This window comes from Urocitellus parryii, chromosome 11, assembly GCF_045843805.1.
Source record: "Urocitellus parryii isolate mUroPar1 chromosome 11, mUroPar1.hap1, whole genome shotgun sequence".
Classification (NCBI taxonomy): domain Eukaryota; kingdom Metazoa; phylum Chordata; class Mammalia; order Rodentia; family Sciuridae; genus Urocitellus; species Urocitellus parryii.
Window position 1 is genome coordinate 18,643,849 of NC_135541.1, and position 21,270 is coordinate 18,665,118.

Sequence of the window (21,270 nt, forward strand, 5' to 3'; positions counted from 1 at the left end):
GAAAGGGGAGGAGGAGGAGGGTGAGAGCAGGAGGAGGGAGAGGAGCTGCAGGAAAGACAGAGGAGGGAAGAGGTGGGCAGGAGGCAAGAGGGAGGAGGGAGAGCTGCCCGCCCAGCCCCACCCCGGCTAGCCCAGAGCGCCCACCCTCCTGGGCCATGGAAGTCCAGAAGGTCATCCACACCCTTGGCCCCTCAGCCTCGGCTGTGTCCCCTCAGGCCACACTCCACTTTCCTCGGCTCCCAGGCTTAGGGATCACATGGGCAGGGGGTTGGGGAGAAGGGACAAGGTGTGACAATAGGGAGAACTAGAAATAAAACAGATTGAGGATGTGTGAATGTAAAGAAAAGAAACAATGTAGCAATGTCAGGATTGGGGAAATGAAACAGAGGGCTGCTGGGGAGGGGAGGGCGATGATGTAATGGGGGAGCAGGCAGCAACAGTGTATCCCAGCGAGGGCTCCAGGGAGGTAACAGTGTAGCCCTGCGGGAGCCGGGAGCCAGGAAGCGGGGAACAGAGCTGGGGCTGGGCCAAGACTCCTCACCTGTGGAAGAGGAGCAGCGCTTGGGAACTAGAAGAGGGATGTAGGACAGAAGGAGGGGCCCCCTGGGCTCGGGAGCTGGGAAGAGAGGGCGTCTATACTGGGCACTGGAGGAAGAACAAGAGTTCACTGGAGAAAAGAGTCCACAGGTGGAAGAGCACAGGAGGGTGCTTGGTGCCACGTGGGTGAACAGGGCAAAGGGAAGAGGCTGGAGAAGTGCACTGAAGGGAGGTGACTTAGCATAGAGCACTGGGTATGCGTGCAGCTGGGTGGTCAAGGAAGGCTTCCTAGAAGAGGGGGTGGACCTGGGTCTGCATTCTGGGCAGAACAGAGATAGGTAAAAAGAAGAAGCACGGTACAGGGGACGGAGCCCTACTCAGCACTCGGGATGCAGTCCTTAGTCCTAGCTCCGTCACCAATTTGCTGTGTTGCCTTGGGCAACAAGTACCTCCCTGTACCTCTCAAGTACCTCTCTGCGCTTCAACTTCTCCAAGTGTAAAATAAGAGGCTGAACAACAGGATCTCAGAAGACATTCACTATGCCCCCGCTGCAGTTCCACTTCGGGACAATGAACTTGGACAAAAGCATTTCCAGGCTTCCTTCCTAAAATCATTTCTGGTCCTCTGGTCTTTCCTCAGCCTGGGTTAGGCTCAGCCCATGCCCAACACAGACAGAAAATGGGACAGAGAACTGACCCACATGGACGTGAAGAGCCTCTGGGCTTTGGGCAACCCCCTGCCCCCAGCAGCCACACAAATCCAGGTACCTAGCAAGGGCCGCTTGGCCCTCAACTCCTCCTCTCTGGGCCCCATGCTCTACGGTTTGTGGAACATGAGCTGGGGCAGCGCTCATGCGCGAAACAGGACTCGGGGGCCAAACTACTAGGGTTCAAATTCCAACTCTGCCACTTACTAGCTCTGTGACCTTGGACAAGTTACTTCACCTCTCTGTGTCTCAGTCTCCTCTTCTGTAAAATCAAGATATTGCTCGCATCTCCCTCATAAGGCCACTATGAGAATGAGGCATTTGGCAAAGTAACTCGACCCCTTTATAGACCAACACCCTGCCTGCCGGACAAGAAATGCATTGGTTTGGACTCAGAGCCCAGCTTGTGAGCACCGGGGCAGGTGGAGGACCTGTGGGGATCAACCGTTCAGCCACAGAACAGCCTGGGGCACAGGCCAGGTCCCCAGGAAGTGAGTGCCCTGTGTGTGTCTGTTAAACGCATGGAGCAGTCCCTGCACCCAGAGGGGGTGCCTTCCCCTCCCCACACGTGGCTCCCCCCTCCGCCTGGAGATCACTGCTTTCAGCCACAGTTACGTCCCTGATGTCCCCGTCTCTGCACACCCAGTCCCTCTGCCTATTGACAGACAACCGTCCTTCAAGACCCGATCCCACGGACGCCTGGGCCATGGAGCTTCCCCGGAGTCACCGAGTCAGAGCCAAGCCCTCACACCCCCTCCCCTCCCCCACCTAAGTGGGAGCTTCCTGAGGCCAGGAGCCCAGCGGAGCCTCCGAGCACTGAGCACTGGCCAGAACCAGAGGGGGCATCCGGTCACCAGCAGGGAGGGGACAAGGACCCAGGTACTGAACTCTGCCCCCCAGGAAACCAGACTCAAGGCCCAGGCCCCTGGTGGCCCGGGTTGGCTGGATCAGGCCCCCCAGGGTTAGGGAGAGAGTCCCCCCTCCCCCACCTGTGGCCCAAGAGGAACCCAGGCAGGCCACATGGAGAGGGTGGCCTCCCTCTCCCAGCCCTGCAGGCCTGCGCTTCCTCCTGGTCACTCTCCGGCAGGCCCCAGCCTCTCTGGCCCCGGGTCTTTCTGATAGTCCCTCCACTGGGAAGACTGGAGGGGCCCCTGGGCCACTCCATCAATCTCCCCATTTCACAGATGGGAAGTGGAGACCCAGAGAGGGAGACAGCTGTCTGCTACCCTGACCAGCTGGGGGGACCCCCCACTGACACGACGATGGTGAGGAAAGCACCATCATGAAAATGAAGGTGGCCACCGGCAGCAGCTTCCTCCCACCCGGCGTCCGGCTGGTCCTCCAGGTCCCCTCCCCAGCGCTGCCCGGCCACAGCCTGACAGTCGGGAACCAGCGCCCCGTTGGACACAAGGGGAAACAGAGGCCGGTCACGAGCCGGCCACCCGCACCTGCTCACCCTGCGAGCACCAGGGTCCCGCTAACTGCCCCACCTCTGAGGCCTCGGGGTCCCCATCTGTAAAATGGGGTCCCCACCTGCCCCACAGGAGTGTGGTGAGGAGCATGCTGAGCACTGCAGGTACGGGGAGCACGGTCTGTCTGTGGGGCCAGCACATCACGGCCGCCACTGTCACACGTGTTTGTCTCCCTGCCCCTGCAGCACCTGGAGGGCAGCACCCGAGCAGGACTCGACGTGGACACCCCAGGCCCAGCAGCAGCCCGGCCCCGGGTTGGGACAGCAAGAGAACAGGAGAGACCGACACAGGCACCCACACCCTGAGGCCCGGGGAAGGCAGCTGCGACAGGTCCCCAGGTCTCCTGAGAGCACAAGTGCCAACAGCCCTGTCCCCAGCTCCCCAAGAGCCGTGCCTCCTCGGTCCCCACAGGCCTCCCAGCATCTGCCCCCAAGCCAGGGGGAGGACAGGTCTCATGAGCCCCCGCAGCCCCGGTGCCGGAGACTGAACTGGCAGCCAGTGTGCAGCAGTTCCGTTCCCGCGTCCCGTGGCGGCGGTTAGAGACTGGGCTGTGGGCGGGTGGGGCTGGAGGAACGGGGTCTGCCTGGCCATGTGGGGGTGCGGGCAGCTCTGGGGAGCCAGGAGGAGTCCCACCAGCAGCCCCGAAGCTCACAGACATCCCAGAAGCAGAGGCAGGGCCTCGTCAGCACCGTCCCCGTCCCGTCCCACCCCAGAAAGCCCTGGCCCTAACCTACATAGGACAGAAATCTGCCACCCGAGGGGCACAGCTCCAGAGCAGGGGACGGGCACCCAGCACCAGGCCCCGTCGCTCTGGCTGTGTGAGTCCTCTCTGTGAGGGCTGCCACCAGCCTGTGAGGGCAGCAGAAGACTCTGAGACCTCCTGGACCTTGGGTGAGGCCCAGGCCATGACCTGAGGGACGGCAGGCGGTGCAGGGGGCCATGTCTCCAGGGTCTCGGGACCGTCACTCATCAGGCCGGGGCCTGGGGAATAAGCGGAGCACCGCCAAGATGCCCCCGGCTGGACAGCAAGTGGGAAGGCCCGCGCCACCATGTCCTGGAGGGCCAGGACTGAAGGGCCCAAGGTCCACTCCTGTGCCTCCAGTCTGGGCTGCAGGCTGCCCGACGGCTCTGGAGAATCAGAGACTCAGCACCAGAAGGTGCTGGGAAATGCTTCCTCCCGTCTGCCCTGAATCCTGCCAGCTCCAGTTGAGAGTCTTGGTCAGAGATCTCCCTTTCAGGCTGGTCCCCAGCCCAGGGTTCTGCTTTAATGATCCCCCACAATCATTCAAACTTGGTCCCCACACTCTCTAAGGGGACCTGTCTCCCAGCTCCTGTCCCTGGAGAACAAGTCCTCAGTAAGACCAAGAGAGGGGCAGGAGAAACGCAAACCCACGCAGGTGAGTGAAGGAAAACAGCATGAACGACCACCCGCACTTACTTTTGTGTATCACTTCACATTATTGATTCCCAAACAACCACAACTCTCCATTTTAAAGAAAAGATGGAAGCTCAGAGGGGTTAAGTGAACTTGCCAAGGTCACACAGCAAGAAGCTGAAAGAACGAGGATTTCTACCCTGGACTAATTGCGTCCAGAGCCCCTGCTCCTCCTACTTCAAGTTGTACCCTTAGGCTTGGTGGCCCCCAAACAGACATAGCACCAAGGCCTGAGAGGAGCTGAGGGGTGGGCACAGGCAAGCCTCAGGCAGGTGGACAACAGGGCGGTTGAACCCGCTCCATCTCGTGTAAAAGGCCAGCACAGGCGTCCCTGCCTGGGCCCCCCGCAGCCAGGTAGGAAAGGAGCCAGATCAGTCACTGCACCCCCTCCCACTGCCGGCCCTCAGCCATGGCGGCTCAGACTCCCCTGTAATCACCACTTCCTGTTTGGCGCTAAGACTGGGCCTGGTCAGTGGGGGAGGGGAGTGGCCACCCCTCTAACCAGGGTCTGCTCAGGAGGGCCAGGGCGGAAGTGAAGTCTCCTGGCCTCCTGGAGTCCTGGGAGGCTGGGAGTCAGGGCAACTGGGGACAGGGCCTGGGGGAGGGGTTTCCCAGCATGTGGTGGAATGTTCCAGGGGACAGAGGTCTGAAGGGGCTAGGGAGACAAGCCAGGTGGCCCAGGACCAGCCCAGCCTGCTCCCGCTAGCACAGTGTTGGGAGGGATGGCAGGAGCCAGGGGCTGGGCCGTGGGCAGCTCCCACTCTGGCCACCCTGCCCCCCGGAGACACAAAACCACAGGCTCCAAGAAGCTGGCTGGAGCCCAGAGCCACAGTCCCTCTGCCCTGGCCAGACACGGCTGGCCCCGCCTGGGTGCTCAGACCACAGGCCTGCCCCAGGCAGCCCCCTGGCGCCTTCCGACCCAGGGACACACGCCCTGGACGCAGCAGGACTGTCAGCCGCACTCTTCCCCCACCCCACCCACACCCAGAGGGAGTCACAATCCAGGCTCCTTCTTTCCTTCATTGGTCGGTTAATTCCCTTGTGCATTCATCCACCCACTTGAACCATTCGGTTAGGGGCCAAGTTGGTGTCATGGATCACACCTCAATATAGCAACTGGGGAGGCTGAGGCAGGAAGATCCCAAGTTCAAGGCCAGCCTCGGCAACTTGGGAGTAAAGACTAATAATAAGAAGGGCTGGGGATGTGGCCTGGGGGTCGTGTCCCTGGGCTCCGTCCCCAGGACAATAAATAAATTAATTGATCAATTCTGGGCCAGCCACTCAGTGGCCCCTGGGAGGTGGGTGAGAGGGTGCCCCAGGAAGGCACCGTGAGGAGAGCACCGTGACACACTCTTGTCTGGGGGAGACCCCGCCCAGCCACTGCCCTCGGAGTTTCGCTCACTGTGAGGCTGGAGAGAGAGGGCAGAGGGCCAGCTCGGAGGCGGAGACACAGGTTTCGGCGCTGCACGACTCTCAAGGTCTGGTCCCCACATGGGGGACAGGCAGCACACATCCAGGGCGGTGGTGGGTGTCCAGAGCCCCCTCATCCTGAGGCTCCTCACACTGCCCCGCCCCTCACCACACACAGTCCTGTGATGTCCCTCACCCATGCCCAGGGCTCTCAGAGGGGCCACTTTTACAGATGGCAGACCCCTAGGAGGAGGAAGTGCCCGGGGCCAGGCAGGGGGCGGGAAGCTTGCCCTTCACACTCCTCTTCTCCCACTTTGCAGGCACTGAGAAGTTAAGTAACTTTCACAAGGTCACACAGCCACACACCTTCCCCCATTCACAACTCCAGACGGCACCACAGACTTCCCAAGCGGTGGGAGAACTGAGTCGGAAGGGACACGGCACACACCTGTGAGGAACAGGTACTTGGTAAACAGTGACAGGTACAGTCAGGGTCCAGCCCCTCCCACCCCAGGGGCTGGGGGTAGGGAGGCCCCAGAGAGGTGAAGCAAAAGCCCAAATGGCACGGCAAGAGGGCACGGGATTAGGACAGCAGCCCAGACCTAGGAGCCTGCCAGGCCCTGGCCCCATACAGCTGTGCGGCTTTGTGGCTGTGTGACTCTGGGTGAATCCCTTCACTTCTCTGTGCCCCATTTCCTCACCTGTAAAACAGGGGCTCTGAAAACTCTGACTCAGAAGCAGCTCAAAAGGACTAACTGGCCAAAACATGCGTGGTGCCCACGCGGTGGGCCAGGCGCCGGGTGGCTAGCTGCTGTTTCAATCGTCCAGCCTCAGGTGAGGCCCTGCCTCCGCGTGCCCTCGGCACACAGGCTGGCGGGGTAGAGATGCTGTGGCCTTCAGAATGTCACTGACGCCCCTTGAATGCGGCCCGTCCCCCCCTCCCCCCAAGAGGCAGCCGCCCTCCCATTCCCTGGCCGCCCCAGCTTCTTCCAGAGCCCAAGCCCAGAGCCGCCCCACGGGTACCACTGGGGGCAGCCCAGGGACCCAGGCCCAGTCCGTGAGTGGGGGAGCCACTGCGGCTCTCCTGGACGGCAGGGCCCCCACCACCCCCAAGGCAGGGGCCACAGGAGACCCTCCGATCAGCTGGAGGCCGACTCTCCCCAGAGGGCAGAGCTCCAGGTTCAGATCTGTCACTCCTCGCCCACAACGGTCCTTCGAGTCAAGTATCTGTCCCCAAATGATAAGAAAATGGAGAGTCGGGGAAGGGGACCGCTTGCTCAGTGGCATGTGACAACCACTTTTGGAGAGAGTTCAAAAGTCACCTCCTCCAGCAAGTCCTCCTGGCTCTCGAGGCTCCCTCCTGGGACGCACCACACTCAGTCTCCTCAACGGGCTCCTTCCTCATCGCAGCCTCCCTGAGGCTGACACCTCCTGTCCCCACTCCCAAGTCACACGGTTGGTGTCCACCCCTGGAGCCCTGCTGCCTGGGGAGTCAGGCTGCAGATCCCTTCACTGTCCCTGGGCTCATCCCCCAACACCTGGGAGGGAAGGATGTCCCCCAGGACCTGGCCTGGAACAGCTCAGGGCCCCCAACCTTCACCTTCATAGTAAGGACGATCTGGCCCCAGCAACCCGCGGCTCAACCACAGCAGCATGGAGCAGCAGCCGGGGGCCACCAAGGCTTCCAAGAGCAGGAGTGGGCAGGAGCAGGGACCCTGCCCTGACAAGTGGGTCACACAGTCACCCACCTTCCCCTCCCCACCCCTGCCACCACCCAATTACAGAATGACAACTCTGTAAAGAGCCTGGAACCTGAGCCAGGCACGGGGCAGGAAGAGTGCCCTTCGAACTCCTATTCTCCCACTTTGTAGAAGTGGAAGACGAGGCACTGAGAAGTTAAGTCACTTTCACAAAGTCACACAGCCACAAATCACTGAGCTCCCATCCCTGAGAGCATTCAAAGCCTCAGGGACCCCTGGGATCCCTTCCGGGCCTGGACCTTTAGAAGTCCGTGTTCTTAAAGCTGCATTTCCAAGATCCCCACTCTCCAAGCCCTTGCAGGGAGTGACTGGGTGGAGCAGCAGAGGTGGCTCTGGAAGGAGATGCTCCTCAGAAGGTCACCTGGCAGTCCAGGAGGGAGGACTCCCCAAGGGGAGATCACCCCCTCATATACACAGGTAGACCCAGGGGCCACCCTTTCCTCCCCCGCTGATGTCCTGAGAAGACCCCACCCCAAGGCCACACCTCGAGCCACCTGGCTGGGGCTCTTCTGGTCTAACAGCCTCGCCCGATACAGGCATCACCCTCTTCTGAGGGGTGGCACCCCTGCCCACCAGGCGCCACCCACTGACCCTTTGCTTCCCAGGCCAGATGAGGCACAAGAAGGGTGACAGCCTTCTTCAACAGCTGGACCCCTGGGGAGATGCAAGGCCCAGAGTGACACCATGTTCCCCTCCCACCTCTGCTGCACCCCTGCTCTGCCTGATGCCAAGCCAAGCATGGAGCCTGAGACCAGAGCCTGGGGGCGGGCAGAGGGCTGCTCGATCTGCCACCCAGCACAGGCTCAGAGCCAGGACAGCCCTACCTCAGGGGCACCCTGCCTTGTCAAGGTCCTACTACGCACCAGATCCTGAACCGCTCTCGTTTAATTCCTCTCTCCACTCCACCGAGTGCCAAGCACAAGCCTCGTTTCATGGCTGAGGAGCAGGTGCCAGCCAGGGAGCAACTTGCCCGGCCCCTTGTCCCACCTGGCCTCCTGTCTCCAGAACTTTGTCCTGTGCTCCTTATCGTCACTTGCTCCTCCTGGGTCTGCGTACATGCCAGCTATTCTCACCCCTGAGGAAGGTGTCTTCAACCCCATTTCACAGAGAGGAAGCCCAAGGCTGACCAGTGGGACAACCTGCCCAAGAACAGGTGGTAGTATTGGGATTTTGACCCTGAACAGCGATTCCCAAATTTTTAAGGATCTAGAAATGCAGCTGAGAAAGTGTCCCCAGTGGCTAGGACAGGCCTTCCTAGGGACCTCTTCCCCTCAGCCCCCAGGGGAACTGGAGATGAGGCAGGAGGCCAGTCGCCTCATGGGTGCCCTCCCCACCCCAGATGGGGAAGGCTGATGAGGAACCAATCCTGAAGCCCCCGCAGGGACCCTCTCTAGGCAGACTGGCCGCTGGGGCTGGAAGAGGAGGGCGGCTCCAGGCCAGGCAGCCTGGGGGGACGGACCCCTCCTTCTTAGCCCAGGGGATGGGGCCAGGGCATCACTTTTCCTAGAACTGCCCAAGAGGTGGGACCTAACCAGCTGATGGTACCCCACCCTGGATCTGGGCAACTGCCACAGAAGAGCTCACTTGGGACCTGGGTCCCTCAAAGGGGAGAGGTGGTTCTTCCTCCAACCCCTTCCTCCTGCTTCCTGATGGAGCTGGGACCAAGTTCAACCCCCAGCTGCTGCAGTCACTCCAAGGGACATTCAGGGGTCACCTCCCACACATCTCTACCTGCACACATGTGCCTCCCTCAAGGGTCCTTGCTCATGCTGAGGTCACCCAGGCACTCACGCACACACACTCTGATGGGCCAAGCACACGCCCACCAGAGGTCTCCCCACACTGGACCCCTGAGCTCCTGCGGGCACACATGGCCAGGGTCCTAGTGGCCCAGCCGGTAACAGTGCACAATGGGTCACCCTCACTCAACCACCCACAGGGGGCATGGTGGCATCGGCACAGAGAGTGGGCACACCCCACAGGTCCCAGGGCTCCTCACTGGGGTGGCCACGCTGCACACACACTGGGTCACCTTCACCAAGTCACCCTCCCCCGCCCCCTCGGGAGTCCCCACTGCCCTACTGGTGGATGGGGGGAGGCGACCTGAGAGAGATCCAACGCACACCCTCCCCCAGCAGAGGAATCCCCCCAGCAGAGGAATCCGCCCGGCTCCCAAAAGTGGCCGCGGTCTGGGCACACCCACGAGGCAAGCGCCGCGCTCACTCTGGCCCCAAGACACACCCAGCCCCGCGACCCCCGCCGGCCACCAGGCCCTCGCGGTGCCTCTTGGGCCGCGGCGGGGGACCCCGCTCCGCCAGCGGGAGGCGGTCCACCCGGCTGCCCGGGTGGCGGGGACCTGCGGGGACCTGCTGCGACCCGCGCTCCCGCCGGGGCCTCCCTCGAGGGAGGGGTCCTCCGAGAAGGGGACGAAGCCCCGAGCGGCGGCAGTGGCTCCCGGGCGGTGGGGGAGGGGTGCGGGCTGCGGCCCGGGCGGGGGTCCCGGCGGGTCGCCGGCGGGGGTCCCCGCGGGGCGGGCGCGTCACTCACCCCCGCGGCGCGCCCGGCCAGCAGCAGCAGCAGCAGCGGCGGCAGGAGCAGCCCGCGGGCCCCGGGCGCGGCCGCGGCCCCGTTCCCGGCTGCGGCCCCGCGGGCGGCCCCGGCGCGGTGCGGCGGCCCCGGCTTCATGGCGGCGGCGCCTTTGTTCCGGCGCTGGCGGCGGCGGCGCGGCTCGTCGGGCTCCGGCTCGGGGCCGGCTCCGGCTCCGGCTCCGGCTCCGCCTCGCTCGCGGCTCCGCGCCCACAGCGGCCGCGCCCGCAGGAAGCGTGCGCCGCCGCCGCCACCGGGCCGCCCCCAGCGCGGCGGGCGGGGCGGGCTGTGCGCGGGTGCGCGCGGGGGTGCGCGCGAGTGCGCGGGAGTGCGCGGGGGAGCGCGCGGGGGTGCGCGGGGGTGCGCGCCGAGCTGCGACCCCCGCCCGCCCCGCCCCGCCCGGCGCGGCAGGCTCGGGCCCGGGGCTGCGGGACCCAGTTCCGTTCCGCGCGCCCTCCCCCGCCGCCGGGAGGGCTGAACCCGAGGACCCCGCGGGCCATGCCGTTCCTTCTGGGGTCCGAGGCGAGGCGCGGATGGCGTGTGTGTCCCCACCCAGCAGCCTCCTGTGGGCTCCATTCATTCCAGGACTCCCATCTTCACCCCACGCCCCAGCCAGCCTAGGAAGGGGCCAGAGATCACCCAAGACCCCGACCTTCGTGTCCTCAGAATGCGGACTGCTGTTGCCCTCAGACTAGGCCTGACCCTCCCTGGGCTTCCATTCCCCCCACCCCCGCCCCCGAGACCACCAAGGAATGGGGGTGTGGGGTGTTGACTTGGGCCCTGTCACTAGGGTTGGAGAGGAGATGGTGGGCAGCCCCACGGTAGCCCGGCTTCCCCAGGTGAGACTCGGATTCCTCCCAGGATGATGGAGACCACTCCCTCCAGGCACAGTGGGAGCAAAGAGCACCTCTGGGTGACCCGAGCCCCCGCAGCCTTGTTGTGTTTGGGGTGGTTTCTCCTTGGCTTCAGTCTCCATCTGAAGTCCCACAGTCTCCCTGCTGCAGTTAGTCACTGCTGACCCCCACGCCAGCCTGGCCTGGCATGCAGTGGGTGCTCAATACAAATTCACAGAATCACGGGGTGTGGTGGCACAGGCCCGTCTTCACATGGACTTGGGAGGCTGAGACAGAGGGATAGTAGATTTGAGGTCAGCTTCAGCAACTTGGTGAGGCCCTAGGCAACTTAGCAAGGCTCTGTCTCAAAATGAAAAATAAAAATGGGCTGGGAACGTGGCTCGGTGGTTAGGCACCCTGGATTCAATCCCCGGCACCGAGAAACAACAAACCAACCTGCAGAATCAAGGAGTACGGTTCTCATTCACCTGAACTCACCCCACACAGGTGTTTTGGGGAGAGAGGGGGAGGGTTAAACACTTATTAATCCCTGAGCACATGTCCTTGACCAAGCACTTTCCTTGGATTATCTTGTCAACATCTCAGGAGCTCCCTGAGGTCGGAACTGTTGATAGCTCCACTTCTTTGGTGAGGAAACTGAGGTTGTTTGCTGATGATGGTGAATTCACTTTTGCTCTGGCGCCCGGATCCCTGCACCCAGTTCAGGGCCTGAGGGCAGGAAGAGGGATCTGCTGTCAGCCCAGGGGTGTGGGTGGAGCTCGGAGGCAAAGCACTTGCCTAGTATGCTCCGGGCCCTGGGTTCTATTCTACCCAGCAGCAATGAAAACACACACACACACACACACACACACACACACACACACACACGCACACACCTCAAAACTGGAGCCTGAGGAAAGAATAGTGGAGCAGACAGGGGCAGGCCGGGAAGGACAGACCCCTGGGAGTAACCGTGGCCTCTGGGTGTCAGGGCCTGTAGCCCCTTGGGAGTAGTCCAGAAAACAAAGGTCAGCTCAACCTAAGGTAGAGATGTGTTAAAAGGGGTCCCTGAGAGGAGAGGGAGTAAATCAGTCCCTAAAGGGTGTGTGAGCCCAGGCTAGCTGTCCTTAGGCAGACATCCTGCAGAGAGAGAGGGAGAGTGTTCAACTTTGCGATTCAAAAATCCCTAGGACACCAGGCACAGTGGCTGACATCCCAGCCACTCAGGAGGCTGAGGCAGGAAGATCACAAGTTCAAGGACAACCCCAGCATCTTAGTGAGGCCCTATCTCAAAATAAGGGATTGAAAGGACTGGGGGATCCGGCTCAGTGGTAAAGCACCCCTGGGGCTCAATCACCAGCACCCCCACACCCCCAAAAAGTATTCCTAAGAATTCTGAGATCCCAACCTCTGAAATCCCATTCCCAAATCGTTTGGAATTGAGCCATCTCCTTGGGGAGCTGGGTGGGGAAAGGCTGGGGGCCGTGCAGATGGGGAGTTGGTCTTGGTGGAACAGCACAGCCTGGAGCTGGAGAGGTCTGGCTCTGGGTGGGCAGTACCTGGGTTCCAATCCCAGTTCTGCTGTTATTTTGGATATGTTTTCTGGACTACCTCCAAGGGGCTCGGGAGGGTGAGCCAGGAGGATACTGAGTTCAAAGCCAGCCTCAGCAATGGCGAGGCACTAAGCAATTCAGTGAGACCCTGTCTCTAAATAAAATACAAAATAGGGCTGGGGATGTGGCTCAGGGGTGGAGTGCCCCTGAATTTAATCCCTGGTATCAAAAATAAAATAAAGGAAGGGTCCCGGATGTGGACATAAAATTCCCTTCCAGAGAGGCTGAGAAGACCAGCAGGAAGACTGGCTCTGGGGGACCAAGAGGTCCAGAGGGAGGGTTAGGAGGAGCCAGATGCCAGCACGGTGCACAGGAGGACTTCTGAACACAGAGGCCAGTGAGAGGGGGTGAGTATCTGTTTGGGGAGGTGAGCAAGGAGCAGGGGGCCCTGAGGTCACCCTGTAGAAACTAGGCAGGGAGCAGGACCCTCCGGCTTCTGGAAACAGCAGCCTCTTCCCCATGCCTGGTGAAGCGGGGAGGGGTGTGTGTGGAGAATCTTTGGCCAGGCCAGGAGCGCCACCTGCTGCTCCTCAAAGACCCTGGTCGCAGCCAGAACAGAGGTCGGGACCTCGGGGACCAAGCTCCCCATGCCAGGGCTCCTGCAGCTCGCAGACGCACACATCCAACTCCCTCAAGCACGGCACCTCCACACAGTCACCCGCCCCTGCACTGGGCCAGGTCCCAGCCCCGTCCACAGTGCCACTACACCCCGCAGGCATGTGATGCTGTCCTCTCCCGGCACAAACTCTTGCAGCCCACCTGGCCCCGCAGAGTCACATCATTTCCTCTGGGAAAGCTTCCCAATGACCTTGGGGTGAGCAGCGCTGGTCCCGCTCGGCCCAATATCCTGATCACGCCCGTCCTGCATCCCGACCCTGTTTCCAGTTTCTACTGTCTGTCTTGGCTGGAACTGAGGTCATCCCCAACAGACAAGGGCTCAAGTACAGCTACTGCTTTAGGACGTGCACATGACATCATCCCCACCTTCCAGATGAGAAAACAGGGCACAGGGAAGTGGGGGACCAGCCCAAGACCCCATAACTGTTGGCAAGTGAGGCCAAGATCTTGATCCAGACTGTTAGCAATGACACTTGCAATGATAGGTCTGGCGGCTGGGAAGTGTCTGCCGATGACTTAGTCACTGAGGAGCCACCCACCAACCTGGGGACACAGATGAAGCCCAGCACCCCAAACCCCTGCCCATGTCCCAAGCAGCTGTACCACCCCCACCCAGCCTCACCCGGGGACCTTCCCCTACCCTCCTGGTTCTAACAAGGCAACCAAGGGTACGCCCAGGCTCAGCACACGGTGGTGCTCACAGCCCCCAGAAGGCTGGCTAACCAGGCTGGTTCTTTAGAAGGCAATGTACCCAGTAATAACTAGAGCGCCCTTGCCAGGAGAGCAAGTTCCCGTTTCTCTTCTCACTGTCCTCCTAGGGTTGCTGCCAGAAGGACCAAATGAGCTGACTCTTCCGAGACAGCCTGGCGTCCAGGAAGCACTGTATATGTTTTTGCTCTTTACTTTGTCCCCTTTTAACAGTCAGGGAATCTAGGGCTCAGAGAAGTTAAGTAACTTGCCCCAGGTCACACAGCCTAAAAGTGGGTGAGCCAAGATTTGAACCAGGCAGTGTGATGACAGAGCCTTAGCTTTTAGCACTGTGCCTTGCTATCCCCATGGCCTCAGGAGGATTTAATGAGCCGGGTTTCCCAAACACAAGTGCCCTCCCCGCTCAAGACTACCACAGGGCCTGGCACACAGCTCCCTGTCCCCCTCCCCCACCTGGAGTCCACCCCCTCCCCACTACAACTTCCTGATTTGCCCTGGAGACAGGAAGGAGGCCAAAGCACAGCCTTGCTTCTGGGAAAAGCCCAAAGGGTCAATGACTCTCAAAACTCAGAAACTAAAACAGCGTTCTCGCAGGAAAGCTCCTGATGGGGAGAACCGAGTCCTCTCTGGAAGACTTGGGGAGACTCAGGCCTTTTGCTGTAGAAGTCCAGTGTGGTCGGTAGGGTTAGAAGGGTCCACAGGCCAGGCCAGAGGTGGGGAGTGTTGGTCCCCACCTGGCTGTGAGGTCCCACAGGGGCAGGGACCTGGCTCTGGGCAGGCGGGGCGAGCTCTGTCCGAGGCCCCTCTGCGCGGGTCCGGCCCTGTGTGGCTGGTGGCACCCCAGCGCAGCCAGGTCTGGGACCAGGATTGGCACGTGGGTCTCTCCTAGGCCTGTTACCTGGGAATTGACCCTCAGGGACAGCGGGGTGGAGGGGAGGGAGCAAAGCTGGGCTGGCCTTGCAGGAGGGGCCAGTGGAGCTGCAGAGACCCCGCGGGCAGCCCCCGTGTGGGGCAGGTCTGGCCAGGCCTGGGGCCGGGGTTCTGCGTGAGGGCAGAACAGGGCTCAGGGACCTCGGGGACCTCAGTGGGGTGGGGCCTGGCTCCTGGAACCTGAACACACAGGCTGGGAGGGGACCACAGGTGCGAAACCGGGAACAGCCTGGGAGGGAGCGAGCAGAGGAGACCGAGCTGCAGCCGCTCATTCAGCCACTTCGCCTCTGAGCAGAAGCGGAGGCGTCCAGGGGGCCTGGAGGGAGGCCCACCGCGTGGGGAGTCCAAGGGGGTCATGTGTGAGTGACTCTGGGACTGTTCTGGGGCTGCGTGCACCACCCCCTGGGGTGGACAGAGCTGTCCCCTGCCACCTCCGTCATCTGCCCATTTCACAAGTGAGAAGAGTGAGGCCGGAGGAGGGGGAGCGTCTGGCCCCAGGTCAGAGCCTGTGGCGGAGCTGGGAGCCGGTGCCTGCCCCCTGTCCCCTAGGCCCTCTGCCCTGCGGTCCGCGGGAACTCCCGGGAGGAGCACCTGCACGCAGACCCCGGCCACTCCCAGGTCAGGGCCAGGGCCAGGCGAGGCTGGGCGGGGCTTGGGCAGGGGAAGAGCGCAGGGCGGGGCGGCCCGGGGCCTCCACCCCGAAGCGGCTCCACGAAGGCTCCCCCACCTTCCTGGGAATAAACTGCACATTTAGAGTCATTTTCCTGGAAGAAGAAAAATAAACTTCCTAAAAATATGTGTTCCTTCTCACCTCCTCTCGGGCGGGAGCAGCCCAGCTGCAGAGCCGGGGGCGGAGAGCCTGCCCAGCCCCCGCCGCGGGTCGCTCTCAGCACTGTCCTCCTGGAGGCCCCCGCCTTGTTTCTTTTCTGATATTGGGGATTGAACCCAGTGGCATTGGACCACGGAGCTGTAGCCCCAGTCCTTTTGATTTTTTTTTTTTATAATTTTGAGACCTCACTGAGTTGCTGAGGCTGGCCTCCAACTTGGTGTCCTCCGGCCTCAACCTCCCAAGTACCTGGGATTCCAGGAGAGGGCCCTGGCCGTCCTGGAGATCCTTGACACACGTGGGGTCAGGGTGTGTTGGTTTGTTTTTAGGATTCTGGGTGGGCAGCAGGGCAGCGAGCTTGGAGCAGGGGGTGAGCTGTGGGTGGGCACAGGCCTGGCACTGAGGTGGGGGAGGGGCGAGAAACACATAGGTGACTGCAATCCAGTGGGATGTCCCTGCTCTGTCCCTTGTCCTGGCCATGTGCATCTGGTAGGCACTTTCCCTGCCTGGATGCGGGGAGCGGGGTAGGGGAGCCTGGCGTCCCATCCTAGCTCAGGACTCAGCTCAAGTCACTCTTTGCATGAAACCGGGAGACAGGAGACAGAAGCTGGGGCACCTCTGGGGGGCTGAGGTTCCCTGGGAGTTGCTGGTGAGGCTTTGTCCTCAGGGGCTCTGAGGAGCCTGGGGGTCTCCGGGAATCCAGGCCAGCAGCGGGGGCAGGTAGGCAGGCCTCCTCTCAGCTGGAGGGCAGTGTGGGCTGCAGGCTGTTCTGGGCACAGCCATGTTCCTGCTGTTGAGTTCTCTCCTGGGGAACAAGTTACCCCAGACCCAGGGTTTAGGCGGGTCAGGAAGCTGGGAGCCCCCAGGTGGTGGCGGTGGTCTGGGAAGTGTCTCCTGAGACGGCAGCGAGGGCCTCCGTGGGGCTTAATCCTGACCAGCAGGACCCGTCAGGGCTGCGTGAATGTCCCCCGCGGAAGCAGAGGTTGTAAGGTCTTGGGTGACCTGGCCTCCGATGTCACACTCTGCCCCTTCGCAAGGTCCTGCTGTTTCTGTGGTGACACCCAGTCCTGTGGGCAGCGACTTCACAAAGGTGAGAATATCAGGAAGCTTCTTGGGTGACTGACTTTGGCCTTGGAGAGTGCACTAGGTATTGCATCTACCTTCTGGTGTCCCAGTTTGGAAGATAAATTTGTCACCCTAGTGAAAATTCAAAGCGCCCCAACAGGGAAAAATCAGAGACAATGATAATAATAACTGCCACCCCTGGCCGTGCGCCTAGCCCTGTGCCAGGGGCCTCCAGTTTACCTTGTAAAGCAGAACTGTTGTTACCCCATTTTACAGATAAGGAAAGAGGAATAAGAAGTCAGGTGACTTACAAAGGTCACACAGGGCCAGCTGGAGATAAAATTTGAAGCCATCAGACTTGAGAAGACTTGGAGGGGTTGGCGGTTTGTGAGTTTTACCAGCCAGTGATGTGGCCGCAGGAGACCTCAGGACCTGGGGCTGCTCTCCCCAGCCCCACCCATCAACCCCATACCAGCCCTGGGAGAGAGGTAGTCTTGGGCTAAATTAATACCCCAGGTGGCTGCTGGGGAAACTGAGGCCCAGAGAATTCAGATATGTGCCAGGAGTCACCCAGCAAATCAAAGGCAAAGCTTGGGCCTCTGCCACGTCAGTCACACCTTCCCGTTCCCAGCCAGAGGGCTCAGCCCTCTGGGGCAGGAAGGGATGAAGGAGGGGAAAGGCAGATGCCAGAACTCTGGTGACCTCTTCTCCCTGGCGAGATTCCAGACAATGCCTCTGAGCCATCCCAGCCCTGACCCCAGAGCCCAAGGTGTCCTCGATGCTTGCTCTGGGCAGTAGCCCCCTCGTGTGGCTGCAGCTGGTAAGTACAGAAAATCTCAGGTTCTCTCCCCCTGGGGGGGTGCCTCACCACCCAAGAGAAGGCAGCCACTTTGGCTGCTGGCAGGAGGTTGCCGACAGACAGCCATCAACAGAGCCGTGGACTGGGCGTCAGGGGACACAGGTGAAACCCTCCCCTTGCCACTGACCCGAATGGAGCTTGAGTCACAAGTCCTCACCTGTACAAAAGGCTGAGAGGTCAACCCTGTCTACTCCCCAAGGCTTTCTCAAGGACCAAAGACACCCCAATATGGAGGTGCTCAGGGTCAAGGCCTGTGACCACACAACTGAGGGAAGAATGGCCACTGGAAGGACTCTGGAAGAGACACAGGGACGCAGGTGGTGGCAGTCCCAGACGTGGCCTCCTTGGGGCAGACTCCGGGAAGCTCAGGCTGCAGTGACAGGGGCTCTACCCTGGCGAGCCGAGGGGACACTACAGGCCCGCAGCTGTCTGAGCCCAGGACTTGCTGGAGAAGCCAAAACGGTGTCTCCCATCCATGCCTCTGAACTGGGGGTAATAGCCACATTCTTTGCAGGTTTGCTGCAAGAACAGTCAGGAGAACACGTGGAACCCCCCTGGGCACACAGCAGCTAGTTCCTGATAAGTAAATATGGTCTTTCCATAATGACCAAAACCTGTGCACAAGCATTGGGCGAGTGAGGTTAAAGAGAGAAAAATGGAGGCCCACATTTCCTACTGAAGTCTGTCTCCCTGGCTTGCAGCTGCTTGTTGAAATTCTAACAAAATGGGTCTGGGTGGCAGATAACATTTATTATTCCAATGTGTTGGGCACTGTTAGAAGTGACCTAGTTTAATCCTCACAACCAGCCCTGCAAGTAAGTACTACTATTCTCCCACCTTCCAGAGAAACTGGGTCTCAGGCACAGCCAGGGGAAAAGGGGAGTTGGGACCAAACTTCAAATTTAATCCTGGCGCTGAAGCTTCCCAGGCCTCAAAAGGAGGTGGCAGTGAGAACACTTCTCCTCTAGAGCCCTGCTTGCTACCACTAAAAACAAAACGTTTCACTAAAAGCTGAAAAACCCAAACCAAATCAAAACCTGCTGAAGAACATGCATCAGCAGGCGGGGAGGCGGGGGAGCAGACACAGCGCAAGCTCACCAAAGCTCAGAGGTTTAGCCTGTCTTTTGAGACTCTTGCTTTCCAAAGGTCACAGAATGAACCCATCTGTGGCATGCATGCTATCTGCAGGCCATGAAGGCCCACAGTGGGATGACTTTGGGACCAGCCCAGCCACAGGTGCCAAAGCAGGATCAGGTCCTACACAGGAACCCTGCAATGGCCGCAGCTGCCTCCCTGCCACCACCTTTTATCCCTGGATCCCCTGGACCACTTCAGTTCCCTTGACAACAACCACTCTCCGCAAAGGTCATACCAAGCTGGTATGACCTCGCAGCTGGCCTTCCTAGCTGAGCCCATCCAAATCTCCAATGCAGACCAAAGTTTTGAGTGGCAGTTTTTACCAAAGCTGTCTCTGGAGCAAGGGTGGGCTCCCTGGGCATGACTGACAGACAGCTTGGTGAGCCTCCTACACTACCAGCAGGAGGAAATTCCCAGGCTGAGGGTAAGAGGAAGAGGCTGGGGTGTGCCAGGACAGCCTCAGCAGCCCGTACCAAGGAGCGACACAGGGAGGAGAGTCCCAGGCAGATGGCCCATCAATACTACTAAACCCCACAGCTCACAAATACCAGAGGCCAGAGAGGAAGAGTGAAGAAAGAAAGAACATCTGGAAAGAATGGATCAGACCACAGGGTACAGATTTAAGAGGACAGACTTGGGCCCAAGAAGCAAATAAGTTACCAAGAGGAGGAAATTGGGCAGATTAGATGGGCAGATTAAACGCAAACAATTTTGAATCAAATTGGGCCTAAGGGCCATCAGCTTGACACTCAGGCCTACTCCAATTTTTCCCCACCCTAACACCCCTCACAAAACAAGCAGAAAGAAGGAAAAGGCTGTCCTGGGGCATTGTATGGGGGTGGGTTCAGGCAGGCAGGGAGGGGGTTAAAATTAAGCACAAACCCAGATTCCAAAGTTCTGTATTTTTCAAAATAAAGATCACACATTGTTTAGAGACAATCTACACAAGAGTTACAAAAAATAGTTGCCCAGGCATAAGCATACACAGGTTTGTTAATTATACACATATGGTTACAAGTGTGCTTGCAAAAAAGTTCATTGGAAATATACACAAGGCTCTGGAAATGTACACCGTGTAGTGTTACAATTCTATATTCAAACAAGGAAAATTGACAGTATGTTACATTCACTTACAAGTAGACAAAATGCAAAATACAGTTCATCTTCTGTACAAAAAGGAAGGGCAATTCACACTTTACAAGGTGAAGGGGCCGAGTGTGGGGAAAGCTGGGACAGGGCTGAACTTCTGCACGTCCTTTTGACTTTCACAAAATAAGCAAAACATTACTTTTTAGGGTAAAAAAAAAAAATACTAGTGTGAACTGAATCATTTTGAATAACATTTAGAAAGGATCTCGCTACTGTCTGACTAGCTGACAAATAAAACCAAGCTATTTTTTTTCTTTTTAAACATTAACTAGGCTGTATAAAGAACATTTATTCCTTCAAAAGAAAAAAAATTTACTTCTGGTTGAAATTACAATTTACAATATACAACACTATATGCTACGACCATAAAAGGTGAGAATATACACTGAATGCACAGGGCTGGCTAATTCTCTTTTCTTACCAAAAAACGTGTTTATGTTGATTCAAACTTCTCCACATTTACATTACAGGTATACAAATGTACAATTGTACAATCAAAAGTATGTTCGACTACTAGGGTACATTATAGATACAGATTAGACATCAAAACAAGAAAATACTACAAATTTGTATATATGCAAAGTCTACACCAAGTATACACTATATATTTATAGAAGCAAGACCAAAAGCAGAGTTGGATTTTTTTTCTCATGCTAAATAATCAGATTTTGCCTTTCAATGTTAACAGAAAAAAATCCAGTAGGCAGTAAACAGTCGCCCCGCCGGCCGAAGGCCGCTCTGGTGTTCACACCTCCTCCCTGCAGCTCAGACTACACCTTCTTCTCAGCAAAAGTCTCCAAAAAAGAGCAATTTTTAGAAGTCTCATAAACTTAATGTCAAAAACTGAGCTTCAGCAACTCTGAAAGATTTGTTCATTTTATATATATATACATATGTATATGTATATTTTTATAAACAGTGTTAAATGCCAGTTTGGGTTCATTTAACTAAAATTCAAACTTCCCAGGTTTTTTTTTTTGTTTTGTTTTTATTTTTTACTAAAATGAGGAGGTGGGGAAGAGCTATTTGCAAAACTTGCCAGCGAGGCAAATGAGTTAAAAACCTTTTTTTTCTTTTTTTTTTTGAACTTTTTTTTGTTAAACCAACCACCCTGAAAGTTTCCACACGTGAAATATAGATACAACATTGAACAAAATATGTGGCCTCCCATGTACATTGGTTACTTATGTACAAGTATCCTATACACCAGTAAAACAGCAGGGCAATTAGTCAATTAAAAAAAATAATTAGTACATGTTATGTGTAATAAAATTAAATTTACAAAGGCTTTTCCACTTGTGGATTTGATTCCTTTTTGGAGGAGGGAGCAATCCCGGAGCAACCGAATGCCTATTTCAGATTCCACACTAGGACATTTCTGGTTGCTGGTTGGATCTGCCAGGGGGCCAGTGAGGTCAGCGGGAATGGGGAGAGGGGTGCACTGCTCAGATGATACCATTAGGGGGGCCACAGATGGGCCCCAAGTCCACACCATTCTTCATATAGTATTTCTCCAGCTTGGCCAGGATGTGCTTGCCATAGGTGTACTTGCGAAGAGTTGCAATATGGGGCCGGATCTGGGGAGGAAGGACAGCATGTGTTATAACAGGCAGGCCTGAGAAGAG

The 21,270-nt window shown here is 58.4% G+C and overlaps 2 protein-coding genes across 20 annotated transcripts in view; both read right to left on the reverse strand.

The window, feature by feature from the left end:
- Nucleotides 1–10,006, reverse strand: part of Sdc3 (syndecan 3) — a 34,420-nt gene extending 24,414 nt beyond the window's left edge. The window contains exon 1 of the mRNA XM_026391744.2: nt 9,869–10,006. Within this exon, the coding sequence (XP_026247529.2) occupies nt 9,869–10,006 (138 nt within the window). The remainder of the gene's footprint in view (nt 1–9,868) is intronic.
- A 9,373-nt stretch (nt 10,007–19,379) lies between these two features.
- Nucleotides 19,380–21,270, reverse strand: part of Pum1 (pumilio RNA binding family member 1) — a 122,433-nt gene continuing 120,542 nt past the window's right edge. For all 19 annotated transcript variants that reach the window (XM_026391617.2, XM_026391616.2, XM_026391615.2 and 16 more), the window contains one exon: nt 19,380–21,222. In XM_026391617.2, coding sequence (XP_026247402.1) covers nt 21,091–21,222 — 132 coding nt within the window. In that variant the 3' untranslated portion in view covers nt 19,380–21,090. The remainder of the gene's footprint in view (nt 21,223–21,270) is intronic.